Source organism: Eriocheir sinensis, chromosome 63 (genome assembly GCF_024679095.1).
Source record: "Eriocheir sinensis breed Jianghai 21 chromosome 63, ASM2467909v1, whole genome shotgun sequence".
Classification (NCBI taxonomy): Eukaryota; Metazoa; Arthropoda; class Malacostraca; order Decapoda; family Varunidae; genus Eriocheir; species Eriocheir sinensis.
The window spans coordinates 4,745,415-4,765,529 of NC_066571.1; the positions used below are offsets into that span (position 1 = coordinate 4,745,415).

Consider the following 20,115-nt stretch of genomic DNA (forward strand, 5'->3'; position numbering starts at 1 on the left):
TGCCTATTTTTCCTTCCTTGTATGGCAAAATTTGGATATTAATTTCAACTCTGTTTAAAAATAATACTAATGTGGAGGAGGAGGAGGAGGAGGAGGAGGAGGAAACATGGAAACATTGACTAGCAGGCAGCAGAAAGCCTGTTGGCTCATTACTAGGGAAGGAGGAGGAGGAGGAGGAGGAGGAGGACGAAGAATGGAAGAATTATAATGAAAAGGAGGAGGATGAAGAGAAAGAACGGAAGATGAGGAGGAAGAGGAAGAGGAAGAGGGAGATAAGAACGAAGAGGAGGAGGAGGAGGAGGAGGAGGGGGAGGGAGGGGGAAATAGATAAGTTAAAGATGTGGGATGATAGTGAATAGGAGAAGACTGGGGATGAATAGGAGGATGAGGAGGAGGAGGAGAGGGAGGAGGAGGAGGAAGAGGAGAGGAATAATGAGAGAAGGAAGAGAATGAGAGGAGGAAGAGGAAGAGGAGAGGGAATAATGAGAGAGGGAAGAGGAGGAGGAAAAGGAGGAAGAGGAAGAGGAGAGGGAATAATGAGAGGAAGAGGAAGGAGGGGAATATGAGTAAAGAGGGAAGAATGAGAGGGAAAAGGAGGAGGAGGAGGTGGAAGAGGAGAGGAATAATGAGAGAAGGAAGAGAATGAGAGGAGGAAGAGGAAGAGGAGAGGGAATAATGAGAGAGGGAAGAGGAGGAGGAAAAGGAGGAAGAGGAAGAGGAGAGGGAATATGAGTAAAGAGGGAAGAATGAGAGGGAAAAGGAGGAGGAGGAGGAAGAAGAGGAGAGGAATAATGAAAGAAGGAAGAGAATGAGAGGAGGAAGAGGAAGAGGAGAGGGAATAATGAGAGAGGGAAGAGGAGGAGGAAAAGGAGGAAGAGGAAGAGGAGAGGGAATAGGGATAAAGAGAGAAGAATGAGAGGGAGGAGCAGGAGGAGGAGGAGGAGGAATAGACGAAAGAAGAAGCAGAGGAAGAAGAGATAACAAAATAAAGTTAATCTAATTATATATTGCTACATTCAAAATATTCTTGATAATAGTGATGAAAGCGACGTAAATATGTATGCATGTATGTATGTATGTATGTACTCATGTGTGTGTGTGTGTGTGTGTGTGTGTGTTGCGAGGCCATGTCAAGCAGTGTTGCCAGAGCCTAGGTGACGGCCCTCAATATGCCTCGCTAGGATGGACGTCACACGGAGATCAGTATGCCCAAGCTGGCAACGTCGTGACATTATTGACAGTTGTTGTTGTTGTTGTGGTGGTGGCGGTGGTGGTGGTGGTGGTAGTAGTAGTAGTAGTAGCATTTGTTGTTGTTGTTGTAGTTGTTGTTGTTGTTCATTATTATTATTATTATTATTATTATTATTATTATTATTATTATTATTATGGGATGCCAGGTGGTACCGACATTACTATTGCATCGAGTATAATTAACTAAACGTCATATGCTTTCATTATCCATTATTGATAACCTTTAAATAATTGTGATAACACGAGCCGTATTATAATAATCACCAACGAGCGCATAACATTAGCGGCGTAATTGACAGGTTAATATTAGGACCCCCCCCCACCCCCCACCCCTGTACCGTGTGGACTAGGGGGAGGGGGGGGACAAACACCCCTTTACTATGGTACGGACCGTCCTTTGTTAGTCATGCGTACCCACCTGGGCCCGGATTCTTCAGTCTTACCAACCACGCCTCTGGTATCTCTCACATTTACCGGAGCGCTACCAGAGCTGCGGCATCTTTCAAACACGGCATTCATCACCGGTGTGGTAACGCTCCGGTAACTCGCACCCTAGCAACGATTGGCTGGGCTGGATAGCCAATCACGTGCGACCTTTGATGCTGATTTCAGCTTTCACGTGTCGTTTGTTTACTAATACACAGACTTCAAAATCAAAACATGTGTATTGTACAGGCGTAAATACTGCCTTAAAAAAATAATTAGCGTGGTGATCCCTCAATTAGATGCGTTTTTTACGAATGAATGCACGTTACTTGTATATTTATTCTTGAAATAAGATATACTCGCTTATGTAGCCTAGCAATATTCTGAACATTTTTGTATGGCTGGAGTAGGTAGGAAGACACCTACCGAACGGGTGCAAGCCACTCCCGGTGAGGTATATATGGGAGGTGAGAAGGGAGCTGAAGCCCTCCAAAGACCCTTCCCATGTCCTCACTAACCGTTTCCCTATTGTCTCACCAACACCGGAGAGTAGTTCAGCATGCTCTCTAAAGACAGATCCTCTCTTTATCCACACCACACTACATTCACATAACATATACACCTTTTTCCAAAATTCAAAATTCAAAATGGCTCAATTAAGCAATGCCTCGGAGTCCCCGCCTGGGGACCACAAATTCCCCAGGAGGACTCCTTCTGGCTGCCGACCCGAGAGGTGTCTTGATAACTCCTCGAACCTCTTTCTTCTCAATTTCTGCAACATTCGCGGTCTTCGCTCTAATTTTCATTCTGTGGAACATCATCTCTCCTCCTCTAAACCTCACCTTCTCTTCCTTACCGAAACACAGGTTTCTGAGGCTACTGACAGCAATCTCTACTCTGTTCCCTCCTACTATCTCTATCCTAAATTTCAATCCAAAGCTGGATGTTGCGCCTACGTGCGCAACGACATCACTTGCTCTCGTGCCCACGACCTTGACTCTTCTGAATTTTCCACCATCTGGTTAAGACTTCACTGTCATTCTATTACTAAATACATCTGTGCTGTTTATCTCTCACCTAACTCTACCAACTATGTAAAATTCTTTGACTATTTGAATTCTAAAGTGGAGCACATCTTGACCCTCTCCTTTCGCTGAAATCTCCATCCTAGGAGATTTCAATGTTCACCACCAGCTTTGGCTTTCATCCTCTTTCACTGACCAGCCTGGTGAACAAGCCTACAACTTTGCTATCCTCAACGACCTAGAGCAGTTGGTCCAGCACCCTACACGTATTCCCGATCGTCTTGGAGATCGGCCCAACATTCTAGACCTCTTCCTTACCTCAAACCCTTCTGCTTATTCTGTCAAACTGTTCTCTCCGTTGGGCTCCTCCGATCACAATCTTATTTCTGCATCCTGTCCTATCGCTCCTGTACACCCTCTGGACCCACCGAAGAGGCGATGCTTCTGGCATTTTGCTTCAGCTCAGTGGGACGACCTGAGGATGTACTTTTCGATTCCCGTGGAATGATTATTGCTTCCAGGATAGAGACCCCTCTGTGTGTGCTCAGCGCATCACAGAGGTGATTGTCTCTGGAATGGAGGCATACATTCCTCGTTCTTTCTCTACTCCTCACGCTAAAAAGCCTTGGTTTAATCACGCTTGTTTTCGTGCTGTCAATGATAGAGAGGTAGCTCACAAAATATACCAGAGCCTTCAAACTAATGCTAATTATGAACTTTACATTTCTGCCCGAAATCGTGCCAAATCTATTCTCCGACTAACCAAAAATTCTTTCATTAATAGAAAATGTCAAAACCTTGCTTTCTCTAACTCTTCCCGTGACTTCTGGCATCTAGCCAAAAACATCTCCTCCAACTTCACTTCTTCATCTTTCCCTCCACTCCTCAGTCCTGACGGCAACACTGCCGTCTCATCTATCTCTAAGGCTGAACTCTTCTCTCAAACTTTTTCTAAAAACTCCACTCTGGACGATTCTGGGCATATTCCTCCTACTCATCCCCCTCTGACTCCTTTATGCCTGTTATAAAGATTCTTCAAAATGATGTTTTCTATGCCTCTCTGGCCTCAATCCTCAGAAGGCTTATGGACCTGATGGAGTGCCTCCTATTGTCCTTAAAAACTGTGCCTCCGTGCTGTCACCCTGCCTGGTCAAACTCTTTCGCCTCTGCCTGTCAACATCTACCTTTCCTTCTTGCTGGAAGTATGCCTTCATACAGCCTGTACCTAAGAAGGGTGACCGCTCCAATCCCTCAAACTACCGTCCTATAGCTTTACTTTCTTGTCTATCTAAAGCTTTTGAATCAATCCTTAACCGGAAGATTCAAAGCACCTTTCCACTTCTGACCTTCTATCTGATCGCCAGTATGGGTTCCGCAAGGGGCGTTCTACTGGTGATCTCCTAGCCTTCTTAACTGACTCTTGGTCATCCTCTCTTAGCCGTTTCGGTGAAACTTTTGCTATTGCGCTGGACATATCAAAAGCTTTTGATAGGGTCTGGCACAAATCTTGCTTTCTAAACTACCCTCCTACGGTTTCTATCCTTCTCTCTGTACCTTTATCTCCAGTTTCCTTTCTGACCGTTCTATTTCTGCCGTGGTAGACGGTCACTGTTCTTCCCTAAATCTATTAACAGTGGTGTCCCACAGGGTTCTGTCCTATCTCCACTCTTTTCTGTTGTTCATTGATGATCTTCTTTCCAAAACGAACTGTCCTATCCATTCCTACGCCGATGATTCCACTCTGCATTATTCAACTTCTTTTAATAGAAGACCCACCCTTCAGGAACTTAACGACTCAAGGCTGGAGGCTGCAGAACGCTTAGCCTCAGACCTTACTATTATTTCCGATTGGGGCAAGAAGAACCTGGTGTCCTTCAACGCCTCAAAACACAGTTTCTCCACCTATCCACTCGACACAATCTTCCAAACAACTATCCCTATTCTTTGATAACACCCAGCTATCACCTTCCTCAACACTAAACATCCTCGGTCTATCCTTAACTCAAAATCTCAACTGGAAACTTCATATCTCATCTCTTACTAAATCAGCTTCCTCGAGGCTGGGCGTTCTGTACCGTCTCCGCCAGTTCTTCTCCCCTGCACAGTTGCTGTCCATATACAGGGCCTTGTCCGCCCTCGTATGGAGTATGCATCTCATGTGTGGGGGCTCCCTCACACAGCTCTTCTGGACAGAGTGGAGGCTAAGGCTCTTCGTCTCATCAGCTCTCCTCCTCATACTGATAGTCTTCTACCTCTTAAATTCCGCCGCAATGTTGCCTCTCTTTCTATCTTCTATCGATGTTTCCACGCTGACTGCTCTTCTGAACTTGCTAACTGCATGCCTCCCCCCCTCCCGCGGCCCCGCTGCACTCGACTTTCTACTCATGCTCATCCCTATACTGTCCAAACCCCTTATGCAAGAGTTAACCAGCATCTTCACTCTTTCATCCCTCACGCTGGTAAACTCTGGAACAATCTTCCTTCATCTGTATTTCCTCCTGCCTATGACTTGAACTCTTTCAAGAGGAGGGTATCAGGACACCTCTCCTCCCGAAACTGACCTATCTTTCGGCCACCTCTTTGGATTCTTTTTAGGAGCAGCGAGTAGCGGGCTTTTTTTTATTAATGTTTACTTTTTTGTGCCCTTGAGCTGTCTCCTTTGCTGTAAAAAAAAAAAAAAAAAAAAAAAAATTATTCTTGAAATAAGATATACTCGCTTATGTAGCCTAGCAATATTCTGAACATTTTTGTATGTTACCTACATAGTTTTCCGTCGCCAACGCCAGCTGCGTGCCTCGCTATCACAAGATTGGGTATTATTCTAATGTTTGCCCATACTCACCCCTCGCAACCAAAACTGGCTAGGGGGCCATTGTCATCATGCCTCACTGGTGCAGCCAAGCAATGGGTGTGGGCGTGGGAAGTTGTGGCTGCTGAGGTGAATGGCGTGATCGAGTGGCTTCGTGAGTAGTGTGGAGGAGGTCAGAGCAAAATTTTACGACATTAAACTCCACAGCAAGAATATTGGAGACTTGAGACGGGAGGTGACTGTCACAGACAGAACATTATTCCCTCTGCAGTGTTTTAACAAGTAGGGAAAAGTCATGTGGGTGGACAGTTCCACAGACTTACATACTATAGAGTGCGGCCTGCAAGTGAAGCCGGCCTGAGGCCGTGCACGGGTCTGCCCAGTTCATCCCAAACCGACGACTTCACACACCTCACTCCCACCCCGTTTCCTGACCCCAACATTCATTTTTGAGAAAAATGGAGACCACCATCATCTTCTTGAGAAAATTCTGCATCACACTAGCATAAAATTGTAACAATAATGTGTAAATACACATACGAAAATCAAAGTTAAATGAATAGGGAGTACACATTTTCTTGCATTTATTTCTCTTCAACTCCTTCGTACTCAGCTGGTTTTCGTCACATCGCTTCTGCAAGCCCAGATCCTAAATCTGCATGCTTTTCTGCTTCTGATGGTGAAGGGCACGTCACGAGGTAAAAAATACATAGGCTCAAAATCGCCTCCGAACACGAGCCGCGGCAGTGTCTAAGCACTCACCACGCCTGCGGTAACTCAGTTACGGGTGCTCGGAGCCGCGGTAACTTTTGGCCTTACCACAGCTCCGGTAAGTGGTTGATGAATGCCGATTTACCGGGTGGGCGGAGATACCGCGAGACTTACCAGACAGAGGTCCGGTAAATGGTTTGATGAATCCCGCCCCTGGTCAGAAGGCGCCTGAGCCGATGAAGTTTGTTAAACCTATTATTGTTCCCCCTAATAGTGCTGAAGCCTATATAATATTATCTTAAGTGACTGATCTTACTGTTAAATTATCTTTACATCTCTCTTTTTCTCATCTATATCCTTCTCTCCCTCCTTAACTAATTATTCTGCCTCTGTTAAATCATCTATATATATATATATATATATATATATATATATATATATATATATATATATATATATATATATATATATATATATATATATATATATATATATATATATAGGTCATTTATACATATCTTTCTTTTCCTCTCCTTCTCTCACTTATTACTATTAACTCACTGTTTATCATTTATGTATACGTAGCTTTCTCTCACTAATTAAATCATTAATACATAGTCCTATCTACCTTTCTCTCTCACTAACTATTCCTCTACTGCTGAATCATCTATACATCTCTTTCATTAATTAAATAATCCACACACAGCTCTTTCTCTCTTTCTCCCTCACTAATTATTTCTTCTCCCTTCAGCGCCTCCAGCCGTCTACAGAGCCTCACCCCGCTCAGACCTCCCGCCCGCACGCCCTGCAGCATCATGCCGGGCGCCGAGAACGGTCTGAGCCCCGAGGTGGAGCGGGTGGCGCGGGAGGAGCTGGGGGAGGACCCGGTCAGTAGGGAGAATGATATAGAGACGGTGCGGCAGTGGCTTGTGAGGCAGCCTGGACTCAACGCTAGGACAGGTACGAGGTTAGGAAGGAAGAGGGTAAGAAAGCGAGAAAGAAAGAAAAAGAGTGAGACTAAGTTAGTGACACCTTCCACTTTCACTTCAGTAAGAAAGAGAGAAAAAAATACATTGATCTCACGTTACTTATTCTCAATCTTACGTTAATCCTTCCATGCGTTGGCTCATAATAACTTTTTTTCGTATATTTCTTTCCATCACGTAAAGTTAAAATCTCTGAGTCCTTTCTAGTCCTCTACACACACACACACACACACACACACACACACACACACACACACACACACACACACACACACACACCATCCTCCTCCTCCTGCGCCTCATCATCATCATCATCAACCACCACCACCACCACCTAAAAAAATCTACGCATTCATCACTTCGCGTTTCACCACTAAACATTCCCTGCTTTGCCTCCTCCGTCTGTCTCCCTTAAACCTCACCTTCTTTTCTTCCTTAGACTATGGTAACGATGCACTTCTATATCCCCTAAGCCTAACCTTCTTTCCTTAGACTATGGTAACTAAAACACTTCTATATTTCCTAACCCTCACTTTGTTCTTCGATGTCTCCTAACCCTCACCTTCTTTTCTTTCCTTGACTATGGCACTTAATACACTATTGCTTCCTAACCCTTATCTTGTTTACTTCACTAGACTATGGTAACTAATACAACTCTAGATCTCCTAATCCTCACCTTCTTTTCTTCCTTAAAATATGGTAACTACTATGTGCTTCAATATCTTCTAAACCTTACCTCCTTTTCTTCTCTAGAATACGGTAACTAAAACACTTCTATATCTCCTAACCCTCACCTTCTCTTCTTTCCTTTCCCTCCCTCGTACAAATCTGAGATAATGGTAAATAAAACACTGCTATATCCCTTTACCCTCACCTTCTCTTCTTTCCTTTCCCTCCCTCGTATAAATCTAAAATAATGGTAAATAAAACACTGCTATATCCCTTTAACCTCACCTTCTTTTCTCCCCTTCCCCTGCAGACCGCACCACCATCCTCCGCTACCTCCGGGGCTGCAAGTTTTCCCTGGAGAAGACCAAGACCAAGATGGAGGTTTACTACACGTCCAAGGGCGCCAACCCGGACATGTTCCAAGGGCGTGACCCCCTCGACCCTAACCTTCGGTCGATTATAAAGCTTGGGTGAGTGGGTTACTTTTTATGCTCAGTTTTACTTATTTATTTATTTATTGTTAGTTTTGTGTTGTTGTTGTTGTTGTTCTTGTTCTATTGGTTGTTATATGAATTTTCTTATGGTTACTTTACATAGAAATGATGACGTGGTTTGGGTGAGTTTCCCCTAAATATTTCCTTACCACGTATTTTCTTTCATTCTCTCTCTTCCTATATTCTGAGTGATATTAGATGGGTGACAATAACAACTTCATTATTTCAATTAGGAGACATTTTCCTGTCACATGCTTTTTATTTACGTGTGTCAAAGAATATACATTAATAAAAAAAATCCATTCCTTTTACTTGTATGCATAAGAAAATATAATTGAGAAATGACGATTGTTGCCCATGTTGAGGGTCTCTCTCTCTCTCTCTCTCTCTCTCTCTCTCTCTCTCTCTCTCTCTCTCTCTCTCTCTCTCTCTCTCTCTCTCTCTCTCTCTCGGGTATGGCAATTTAACATACATGTCGAAGAGCCGTTTTTACACCCCACTCCACGAGACTCTTCACAGGAAACACGAACATGAGTCTCGGGAAGGCCTCTCGAGCCCCTGTTTGATCCCTTCCCGAGCACAGCACAACACTTGTTCATTATGGAATTAGGACCCCCCCCCCCCCACACACACTCCCCCCGCCCCCCCCCCACACACACACACACATTGCTTCCTTGCACATACTATAGCAAAAGCCGTCATATTTGTCTTTCATATGTAATTTCAAGAGGAGGGTATCAGGACACCTCTCCTCCCAAAATTGACCTCTCTTTCGGCCACTCCTCTGTACTCTTTTCAGGGGCAGTGAGTAGCGTTTTTTCCCATTATTATTATTATTATATTGAACTGTCTTCTTTGCTGTAAAAAAAAAAATGTCTCCTTCACCCCTTCTCTTCCATCCTACTAACACTCAATTTTGCTCCTATCCTTTCCTCTCTCCTTTCCCCTTCCACAATGCTTTATTACACAGACTAGAACCATCATCTTTGTTTTCCATATGTATCTCATTTCCCATAGTCCTTTCCCTTCCATCCTTAAGACATTCTAGATCTCTTTAACACACTAACACGTAATTCCATCTCTAACCCTTTCTTCCCTCTCTTTCTCCCTCCTAATGCTTTCTCACACAAACTGCAACTATCATATTTATCTTTCTTATGGATTCCCTCCTTCATCATTTTTCTTTCCATATGGCACTAGTTTTCTCTAACACACTTACACTTTCCATTCTTTCTTTGTTTCTCCCTCGGTCAATGCTTTTTCGCACATACTAGAATCAGATACTTTGTCTTCCGTATGCCTTCCTTCCCTTACTCCCTTCATATCCATCCCCATGACCCTGTTTATAGTATTCCATTTCTATTCTTTTCTTCCCTCCTTCCTCCTTCCTTCTATTCTATCTCACACAAACTAAAACCACCCTTCCATCTACCGTATGCCTTCCTCCTTATCCTCCCTTATTCTCCCTAATCCTCCTTCCTCCTTTATCCTCTTCCTTCCATCCATTTCTATTCTTTTCTTCCCTCCTTTCTCCTCCCTTCTATTCTATCTCACACAAACTAATACCAACCTTCCATCTACCGTATACCTTCCTCCTTATCCTCCCTAATCCTCCTTTCTAGTTTATCCTCTTCCTTCCATCCCTATAACACCTTAGTTTTCTCGCATACGCCTTTTTCTGCCCTAGTTTGATGGTTCCCCTGCCAGGCTACGATGCACAGGGAAGGAAGGTCATCTTTGGGCGCCTCGGGGGATGGGACCCTTCGAAGCAACGCCCCGAGGACCTGTTCAAGGCCGCTGGGATGCTCTTCGATGTCCTCTTCCTCGACGACGAGCAAACAACCATCATGGGCATCGTGCAAGCCAATGACATGACGGGGTTAACGCTGAACCACGTGGCCTCGCTCCCTCTCCCTCTTATCAAACGAGTGCTGAAGACGTGGCAGGTGAGAGGGGGTGGTGATGGTGTTGATGGTGGTGTTGATGGAGAGGCGAGGGGGGCGAAGGGGGGGCGAGGGGCGATAACGTTGATGAAAGTCACGTCCTTTTCTTTTCCTCTCGTCAAATAGGTACGGAAAAAGTGGATAGTGAGTGTCAGTGAGTGAGTGAGTGAGTGTGAGTGTGTGTGTGTAAGAGTGAATGAGTTTAAGAATGAGTGAGTTTGACTGAATGAGAGTGTGAGAGTGAATGAGTGCGTAAGAGTGAATGTGGTGGCGGTGATGGGAGATGAGGTCCTTGTGGGAATGGGTGTAATGGTGATTGTACTTGTAATGGCTGTGGTATATTGACGTTTGGTGGTGGAGTATAGGTGGTGTTGATGGTTAGGTAGTGGTGGTGGTGATGGTGTTAGGTCGCAGTGGTGGTGGTTGCTGAGGTGGCGAAGGTATGGTGATGCAGAAGTAGTAGTGGTGGTGGTGGTGGGTGGTGGTGGTGGTGGTGATGGTAGTGGTGGTGAGGCGAGGCAAGAAAAGTGGTGAGTGAGAGTCGTGATGAATGAGAAGGAGCACAGGAGATAAATAAAAGGTGGTACATTGCTGCTAAGTGGTGGTTGTGGTGGTGATGATGATGATAGTGGTGGTGATAAAGGTGATGACAGGTTGTAAATATGGTGTAGGAAAATAAAGAAGAGAGTGAGAGAGAGAGAAAATCATATGGTAAAATAAATAATGCACTTAGGTAACGGTGGTGATGATGATGGTGATGATAGGTGATGAAGATAAGCATGAAGGTGGTGGTGGAAGGTCATGGGAGGAGACAGGTGATGAAGATGGGAGATAAAAATGTTGTTGTTGTTGTTGTTGTGGTGGTGGTGGTGGTGGTGGTATTAGTAACGGTGGAAGTAAAAGAAATGTGGAAAGAGATGAGGAAGGTGGTGATAATGGTGGTGATGGTGATAGTGATAGTGGTGATGGTGGTGTGAATGGTTGTGGAAGCAAAAACATTAAAAAGTGGAAAGAAATTAAAAGGAAAGATAAAATGGTGGTAGGTGAAGGTGAGGATGATGCTGGTGGCGGCGGTGATGGTGGTGGTGGTGGTGGTGGAAGGCAGGCAGGCACAGGTAAATTCTCAGGTGGCAGGTGAAAACGAGTGAAGGAGGACAGGTGAACGAACGCTAAGTGACCAAAGAAAGTGGAGGAGAGGAGGCTAACTCAAGGGAAATAAGAGGGAGAGAGGAAGGAAGAGAGAGAGGAAGAGAGGGAGGAAGGGAAGGAGGGAGGGAAGGAGGGAGAGAAGAGAGACCAGAGGAAATGTAGCGATGGGTGGGAGGGTGAGAAATTAATGATGGTAGTAAGGAAAAAAAACCCTCTGGTAATTTTGCACAAGAAAATATGGAGGGTAAACAACACAACGGGAAAATATATGAAAGAAAAACAGCGCAACGGGAAAATATATGAAAGAAAAGCAGCACAATAGGAAAATATATGAAAGAAGACACAACACAACCTAAGATAAACGTGAGGGTATTGAAGTAGTTTGTGGCAGCTTGAAAAATAAACGGCGGAGGAGGTGAAAATAATATATACGAAGCCGAGGTGGTAAGCTAAGCACCATTAAGCAACAGTCCCATTAGAGAAAACAGGAGAGGCGAAAGGCAGACTAAAATAAATAAATAAATAAATAAATAAATAAAATAGAATAATAGTAATAAAACGAATAGATAGGCACATTTCCACTACTACAAAGAAAAGTGGTTAACCAATTGACGGGAAGCATACGCCGGGGGGAACGTTACTTCACTCACCCGCTGCCTCCTCTCCCGACGGTCCAAAAAATAGAATAGTACAGTTCCACCAATAAAAAAGTAAATAATATAACGAACTAAAGGGGAGCATACGCCCGGGGGTACGTTGCTTCACTCACCCGCTACCTCCACTCCTGACATTCCCCCTAGTGAACCCCACGCACCTGCCCTATCCGTCCCTTTTCTCGTAGGGCTAAATCTAAGACAAATGTACTCTATATATAACAATTTTTTTTCTTTCACACAAACAAACAACGTAGTCTCGGATAAATATAGCACAGTGATAGGCACACAAATAAGGTTATCTACTTTTCCACAGGGTTAAATTTGACACACGTAAAATAATGTGAAATAACAGTAATTTTGATTCTTTTACATACTTTTAAACGACATAATCTCAGAAAAAAATAAAAGGAAAATAGTGAAGAAGATATGGTTAGCCTATCTATTGTTTTGTGCTGGGTTAAGTCTGAGCTAAATAAAAAAATGACTATCTATCTTTTGTCTATTGTTTTTTTTTTCTATTTTCTATCTTTTACTTTTTTTTTTCCCCGGCAGAATGGCTACCCGCTGCGGCCTAAGAGTGTTCATTACGTGCACACACCAAGCGCCTTCGATGCCCTCTTCAACCTGTTCAAGCCGTTCATGAGGGAGAAGATGAAGAAGAGGGTGAGTGGGGGAGAGGAGGAGGGGAGGGGGGGAAGTGAAGGGGTGGTGGGGGATGAGGATGAAAGGGGATGAGAAAGGGTGGTGGTTTGGGTGGGGAAGGTGTGTGTGGAGAGGGAAGGGGTGTGGGGGGATGTGGGGAGGAAGGGAGTTGAGGGTGGTGTATGTGGCAAGGGGTTAGGGGGGAGTGGGAAGGATGGGGTGTGGAGGGGGGTGACAGGGTGGTGGTGAGGGGGTGAGGGGAGTGGGGATAGGTGAAGGGGATAGGTGTGTGTGTGTGTGTGTGTGTGTGTGTGTGTGTGTGTGTGTGTGTGTGTGTGTGTGTGTGTTCTGATGGTGATGATAATGAGGATGTCAAATGAAAAAAAGTAAAAAAAAATGATGGTGAAGAAAATTACAATAAGGATAAAAATAACAAAGAAATCATATAGTCGAGGCAATGATGACAAAAAAGAGTAGAGTTAATATAATAATGATACTGATGAAAATGACAGCAGTTTAATAATGACAGTAATAATAATAATGACGGTGACAATGACAAAAATGATAAATAAAACGTAGTAATGATAAAAGCAAAGACGATAGTACAATGATAACCACGATCAAACTTCTAATAATGACAGTTTTAAAAGAGATAATGATGATGATGATGATGGTGATGGTGATGATGGTGATGATGGTGAAAAAATCCATCACACTCAATAAATAAAACACAATAGTGACAAACAGAGATGGCAATACAATGATAACTACGACTCAGATTCTATTAATGACAGTGATGATGGTGATGATGATGGTGATGATGGTGAAAAAATCCATCACAATCAATAAATAAAAAGCAATTGTGACATAAACAAAGATGGCAATACAGTGATAACTACGACTCAGATTCTATTAATGACAGTGATGATGGTGATGATGGTGATCGTAAAAAAGTCCCTCACCATCAGGCCCCATCGACAGGTATCCTCATTAACATGCGGTCGATGCTAAGCCGTCGATTGCAATTTGTCATCTTAATTAGGAAACCGAATGATAGGTATGCCGGGTGCAGGCGTGTGTGCGTGCGTGCGTGCGTACGTGTGTGTCTGTGTGTGTGTGGGGGGGGGGGGGGAGAGTGTGGGGGTGAATGCGGGAGGGGTGAGGGGGACTGTGAGTGTGTGTGTGTGTGTGTGTGTGTGTGTGTGTGTGTGTGTGTGTGTGTGTGTGTGTGTGTGTGTGTGTGTGTGTGTGTGTGTGTGTGTGTGTGTGTGTGTGTGTGTGTGTTACTCTGTTTTATTCCTTTTTCTTTCATCTTTAACTCCTCGATCTTTCACCTTCCTCTCCTTCTCCTCCTCCTCCTCCTCCTCCTACTACTACTACTACTACTACTACTACTACTAAAACTTCCCTTTTTCTCTCCCTTACTTTACGCTTCTCAAAATCTACCTACCCTACCTTTCCCCTTCTTTCCACATGCTACTCCCTTCAAAACACACAGAGATAGAAAGAGAGAGGCGAAGAAGAATGAGGAGGAGGAGGAGGAGGTCAAAAAAAGAATGTAGCTAGTTTGCACTGTCAGCGATATTTTTTTTCCTGCTCAGCTGTTTAACCCTTTAGCTGCCTCCTTTCTGTCCCCCTTTTAGACAGACAGACAGAGGAGAAGGAAGAGAAGAGAGAGGAGCAGGAGAACGATGACAAGGAGGAGGAGGAGGAGGAGGAGGAGACCGAAAAAGAACGATATATTGGTTAGTTATCTCTATTCCATCTTCCCTTCAGATTCACATTCACGGCAACAACCTCGAGAGTCTACACAAGAGCGTCCCACGAGAGATGCTGCCCCAGGAGTACGGGGGAACGGCGGGTACCCTGGCGTCCATTGCAGGTGGGTGAGGCGGACTGGGGGACTGGGGGACTAGAGGCTGGGGAGGCAAGGAATAGGGAAGGTACAGGAGCATGACGAAGGAAGGTAAGGTAAGGTTGGGAAGCGTTCGAACAGGTGAGGAAAGATAAGGGAGGTAGGGGAAGGTAAAGGGAAAACGATGGAGGGTAGGGTAGGGTAAGGGAAGGTGAGGGAAGGTAGGGGAAGGTAAAGGAAAATAAGGAAAGGTGAGGTCGGGTAGGGAAAGGTAAAGGAAGGAAGAGGAAAGGAGGGAGAAGGTAAGGTAAGGTTGGGGATGGGTTGGAAAGGGGAGGTAGGGTAGGGAAAGGTAAAGGAAGGAAGGGGAAAGGAGGGAGAAGGTAAGGTAAGGTTGGGGAAGGGTTGGAAAGGGGGAAAGGCTGGCGAGGCTGGGATTGAAGTAAGTGAAAAGGAAAGCCATGTTTGGAGACAACAGAAGGATGACGCGAGTGTTTGCAGCGATTTACTTTATCGACAAAGGAATCGACGCTTTGAAGAGAAAGTAAGGATTTTAGTTTTAGGAACAAACAAAAGGATTAAGTTTTAAGAACAAAGAAAGGAATTAAGGTTAAAGACTGAAAAAAGGACCCCCCCCAAAAAAGGGACCAAAAAAAGGAATTAAGGTAAGGAGGAGGAGGAGGAGGAGGAGAGGGAGGTGAAAGGTCGAGGAGGTGGAGATGAAAGAGATGGAGAAAAAACAGGTTAAGAACATGATATTGATGGATGGAAGATAGTGAGGAGGAGGAGGAGGAGGAGGAGAGGGAGGTGAAAGGTCGAGGAGGTGGAGATGAAAGAGATGGAGAAAAAACAGGTTAAGAACATGATATTGATGGATGGAAGATAGTGAAGAGGAGGAGGAGGAGGAGAATAGAGTGGTCAAGAAAATGGGAAGAGGGAAAAGGGGGGGGGGGGGTTATGTGTGTTCGTGTGTGTGTGTGTGTGTGTGTGTGTGTGTGTGTGTGTGTGTGTGCTGAGGACAAACAGGACAAAACAGTTACGTAAGTGGACCGCTGAGCAAACACACACACACACACACACAATTGACGTTTGCCGTTAGCACACAGCAAGTCAGGACGTGTGTGTGTGTGTGTGTGTGTGTGTGTGTGTGTGGAGAGTTGATTTATCCTCTTCCTCCCTCCCCTAGAGTACTGGTTGAGGCGCATGGAGCACCACCGAGACTGGTTCCTAGAGGACGAAAAGTACCGCGCGGATTCGAAGAGAAATCGATCCCAGGCCAACGAAGGAGGATCGTTCAGGAAGCTCAACCTGGACTGAGCGACTGGTGGAGGGCGAGGGGGAGGAGGAGGAGGAGGAGGTGAAGGTGGTGGTAGTGGTGGAGGAGAATGACGTGCTGGGTGTATATTATGATGGTTCGTTTTCCTTTGTTTTCTTAGCCTTTTCTTCTTCTTCATGTGAGTTTTTGTTTTGTTTTTTGTCTTGTTTCCTTGTTTTGTTTGTTTTTCTCGGTTTGTTTTTCTTTTTTCTTTCTGTTTGTTGTATTTTTTTCTTCTTCTTGTGGTTCTTCTTTTCTCTTTTTCAATTTTCTTTTTTTTTCTTTTCCAATATTTTCCTGTTATTTGACTTCGTTTTTCATATTTTTTGTCATCTTTTTTTTCTTTATTTTTCTTCCTTTCTGTCGTCGTTTTTTTTCTCGTTGTGATTCTTCATTTTCTGTCTTTCCTCTTTCATTTTTTTTTCACTTTCTTTCCTATACTTTTTTCTGTTGTCTTCGTTTTCTACATATTTGGTGATCTGTTTTCTTTTTCTTCTTCTTTTCTGCCGTCTTTTTCTCGTTGTGATTCTTCGTTTTTCCCTTTCATTTTTTTTCACTTTCTTTCCTATATTTTTTTCTGTTGTTTTACTTCGTTTTTTTCAAATATATATTTTTGGGGATCTTTTTTTCTTCGTTGTTTTGTTATTTTTTTCCTATCGAGGTCATTTGCTTTCTTGTTTTCGTATTTTATTTTCTCTCTTTGTTTATTTCTTTTGATACTTATTGCTTCGTTTACCTTGTTTTTCTTTTTTCTACATATTTTCCGTGTTTTTTTGTTTGGTTTCCTTTTACAATATTTTCGTCGGTGTTTTATACAATATTTTCGAGGAGGATTTTTCTTCTTTTTTCTTTGTGTCTTCCAACGATAACCTCCCTATTTTTTCCAACTTTTCATTTGCTTTTCATATTTTTCTCTGTTAATTACTTTCCTTCTCTATGTTTCTTTTCCTCGTTTTTCTCCACTGTCTTAATTTTTTTGTCTTGTTTTTTTCCCACTTTTCATTTGTGTTTTCGATATTTTTCTGTTAATTACTTTCTTTCTCTATTTCTTTTGCTCTTTTTCCTTCAATTTGTTTCTTTTTTTTGTGTGTTGTTCCGTGTCTTGCTCTAGTTCATGTCTTTTCTTCATTCTCAAGTATTTTTTTTATTTTTCTTATTTTCTTACTAAGCTCTAACTTCGGTTTACCTGCCACTCTTATTTACATATTGCTGTGCGTTGATATTTTGTTTCTGTTTTCGTTCACATCCTTTACTCTCGTTCGTGTTTTTTCTTATTTTCTTTTAATTCTCGTTGAGGATTTCGTCTTTAATCTCCTTTTTCAAGACTGTTTTTTTTCCTGTCTTCCTTTCTTCTTTTTCTTAGTTTCTTCTTTGTTTTGTCTTTATTCTCCCTTTTCTGTCTGTTTTTTCCTATCCTCTTTTTTTTCTTTAATAGTTTCTTCTTTGTTTTGTCTCTATTCTCCTTTTTCTGTCTGTTTCTTCCTATCTTCCTTTCTTCTTTTTTCTTAGTTTCTTTTTTGTCTCGTCTTTATTCTCCCTTTTCTCTGTTTTCTTCCTATCTTCCTTTCTTCTTTTTCTTCGTTTCTTCTTTGTTTCGTCCTTATTCTCTGTTTTCCTTTCATCTTTTCCCTCTTTCCTGTTTGCTTTTCTTCCTTTCTTTATTTCTCGTTCAGGGTTTCTTTTTTATTGTTTGTTTTCTTTTCTGTTAGTCTAAAAAATCGTTCTCGGCGTCAAAACAATGTTCTTTTTACTTTGAAACTTTTATATAATTTATTGAATAAGTTATGTGTATATATTTTTGAAGGTTTAAGTCGGTATTAACATATTTTTCCCGTTATTTTCTCTCTCTCTCTCTCTCTCTCTCTCTCTCTCTCTCTCTCTCTCTCTCTCTCTCTCTCTCTCTCTCTCTCTCTCTCTCTTTATATCGTTTTTCCTCTTATCTTTCTTCATTTTCTTTATTTGTTTATTGTTCTCTCTCTCTCTCTCTCTCTCTCTCTCTCTCTCTCTCTCTCTCTCTCTCTCTCTTTATGACGTGCTAATAATCGCGCTGCATTATTTATTTATTGCACTATTTAAAGTTTGCATAAAAATTAATTCTCAAAAACGATATGTGGATTTTCATCGTAAATAACCTTGGCAATGAGAGAAGCAGTGTGTGTGTGTGTGTGTGTGTGTGTGTGTGTGTGTGTGTGTGTGTGTGTGTGTGTGTGTGTGTGTGTGTGTGTTGACAGGAATTAAAAGAAGATTATAAATGTGTGAATTATAGATGTTTGTATGATCGTAGTTGTTGATGTTGTTATTATTATTATTATTATTATTATTATTATTATTATTATTATTATTATTATTATTGGTGATGGTGGTGGTAGTGGCAGTAGTAGTAGTAGTAGTAGTAGTAGTAGTAGTAGTAACAGTAATGGAAGTTGTAACAGTTGTAGTTGTTGTTGTTGTTGTTGTTGTTGTTCTAATATTATTGTGATGTGATAGTAATAAAGATGATGATGATGATGATGGTAATGCTGTCTGTCTCTCTCTCTCTCTCTCTCTCTCTCTCTCTCTCCCTCTGTTTTCCCTTTCCTTCCTTTCCTCCCTCTCACATTGTCCTTATCTGTCTCTCCTTCCATTTCCTTGAGAGAGAGAGAGAGAGAGAGAGAGAGAGAGAGAGAGAGAGAGAGAGAGAGAGAGAGAGAGAGAGAGAGAGAGAGAGAGAGAGAGAGAGAGAGAGAGAGAGAGAGAGAGAGAGAGAGAGAGAGAGAGATTCTGTCACTTTACTTATATTGCAAGGGAACATTCTCTCCTCGTCCTCCTCCTCCTCCTCCTGCCGCTCCTCCTTCTCCCCTTCACTTCCACTCGTCTTCCTCCTCCTCGTTATCCTCCACCTCCTTCAACTCCTCTTCCTCCTCCTCCTTCCTCCTCTTACTCTTCCTCCAACTCCTTCTCCTTTCACATGCAGACTTCTTTATCCTCCTCCTCCTCCTCCTCCTCCTCCTCCTCCTCCTCTTGTTTTTACTTTCCCCGTCTTTATATTTTTTTTGTTTTTCCTCTCGTTCTTGTTCTTATCCTCCTCCTCCTCCTCCTCCTCCTCCTCCACCTCCTCTTCTTCTTTCTCCTTCTCTTCTTCCTCCTCCTCCTCTTCCTCCTCCTCTAATGCCTTATACATGTTACCTCGTCTCAAAGGAATATGTGAAAAAATACGTGAAAGAAAACGAAGTCAGAACAAACAAACAAACAGACAAACAAACAAGAAAGCCCGACTCCGATGCAGATCAAGGGAGAAAGGAAGAAGAAAACGGAGGAGGAGGACGAGGAGGAGGCGGCGGATCCATGAAGTGAGACGAAAGGAGAGACATTGAGAAGGAAAAAAAGGTAAAAAGAATGGAAAGAAGGAGGATAAAGAGGAAGAAGAGGAGAAGGAGGAGGAGGAGAAGGAAGAGAAGGGAGAGAAAGGAAGGAGAGGAAGATAATAAAGAGAAGGGAAGTGAACGAAAAGAAGCATTTGGGAACGAAAAAAATGGAAAAAAAGAGAAGAAAAGAAGAAGGCGAAAGAGAAGAGGAGAAAAAAGAGAAGGAAGAGATAAGAGAAAATGAAAAGATGAAAGAGATGAAAGATTAGGATGAGAAAGAAAGGAAAAGAAGAGGAAGAAAAAGAAAGAAGGAAAGAAGGGAGGAAACGTAAGTGGTGAGAAAGAACAAATAAAAGAAAACGAAAGAGAAGAGGAAAAAAGAGAAGGAAGAGATGAAAAAGAAAATGAAAAGATGAAAGAGATGAAAGATTAGGATGAGAAAGGAACGGAAAAAAAGGAAGAAAAAGAAAGAAGGAAAGAAGGGAGGAAACGTAGGAGGTGAGAAAGAAGAAATAAAAGAAAACGAAAGAGAAGAGGAAAAAAGAGAAGGAAGAGATGAAAAAGAAAATGAAAAGATGAAAGAGATGAAAGATTAGGATGAGAAAGGATCGGAAAAAAGGAAGAAAAAGAAAGAAGGAAAGAAGGGAGGAAATGTTGGAGGTGAGAAAGAACAACAACAACAAAAAAAGAATGGTAAAGAAAACACAGTGTACAGGAAAGAAGAAAAAAAAAGAGAAGGAAAAAGGCGAGAGGAAAAATCGAGGAATTGAGAAAAAGGAGACGGAGAAAAAGAAGATGGAACAAAGACACGAATAGGAGAAAAAAAGAGGAAAGAGGAAA

General features: G+C 42.7%; 1 protein-coding gene across 2 annotated transcripts in view; it reads left to right on the forward strand.

Moving 5' to 3' along the window:
• Positions 1-18,439, forward strand: part of LOC126986894 (retinol-binding protein pinta-like) — a 23,331-nt gene extending 4,892 nt beyond the window's left edge. For both annotated transcript variants that reach the window (XM_050843392.1, XM_050843391.1), the window contains 6 exons: positions 6,974-7,182; positions 8,188-8,347; positions 10,059-10,317; positions 12,672-12,782; positions 14,538-14,643; positions 15,803-18,439. In XM_050843392.1, coding sequence (XP_050699349.1) covers positions 7,038-7,182; positions 8,188-8,347; positions 10,059-10,317; positions 12,672-12,782; positions 14,538-14,643; positions 15,803-15,933 — 912 coding nt within the window. In that variant the 5' untranslated portion in view covers positions 6,974-7,037 and the 3' untranslated portion in view covers positions 15,934-18,439. The remainder of the gene's footprint in view (positions 1-6,973; positions 7,183-8,187; positions 8,348-10,058; positions 10,318-12,671; positions 12,783-14,537; positions 14,644-15,802) is intronic.
• The last annotated feature ends 1,676 nt before the right edge of the window (positions 18,440-20,115 follow it).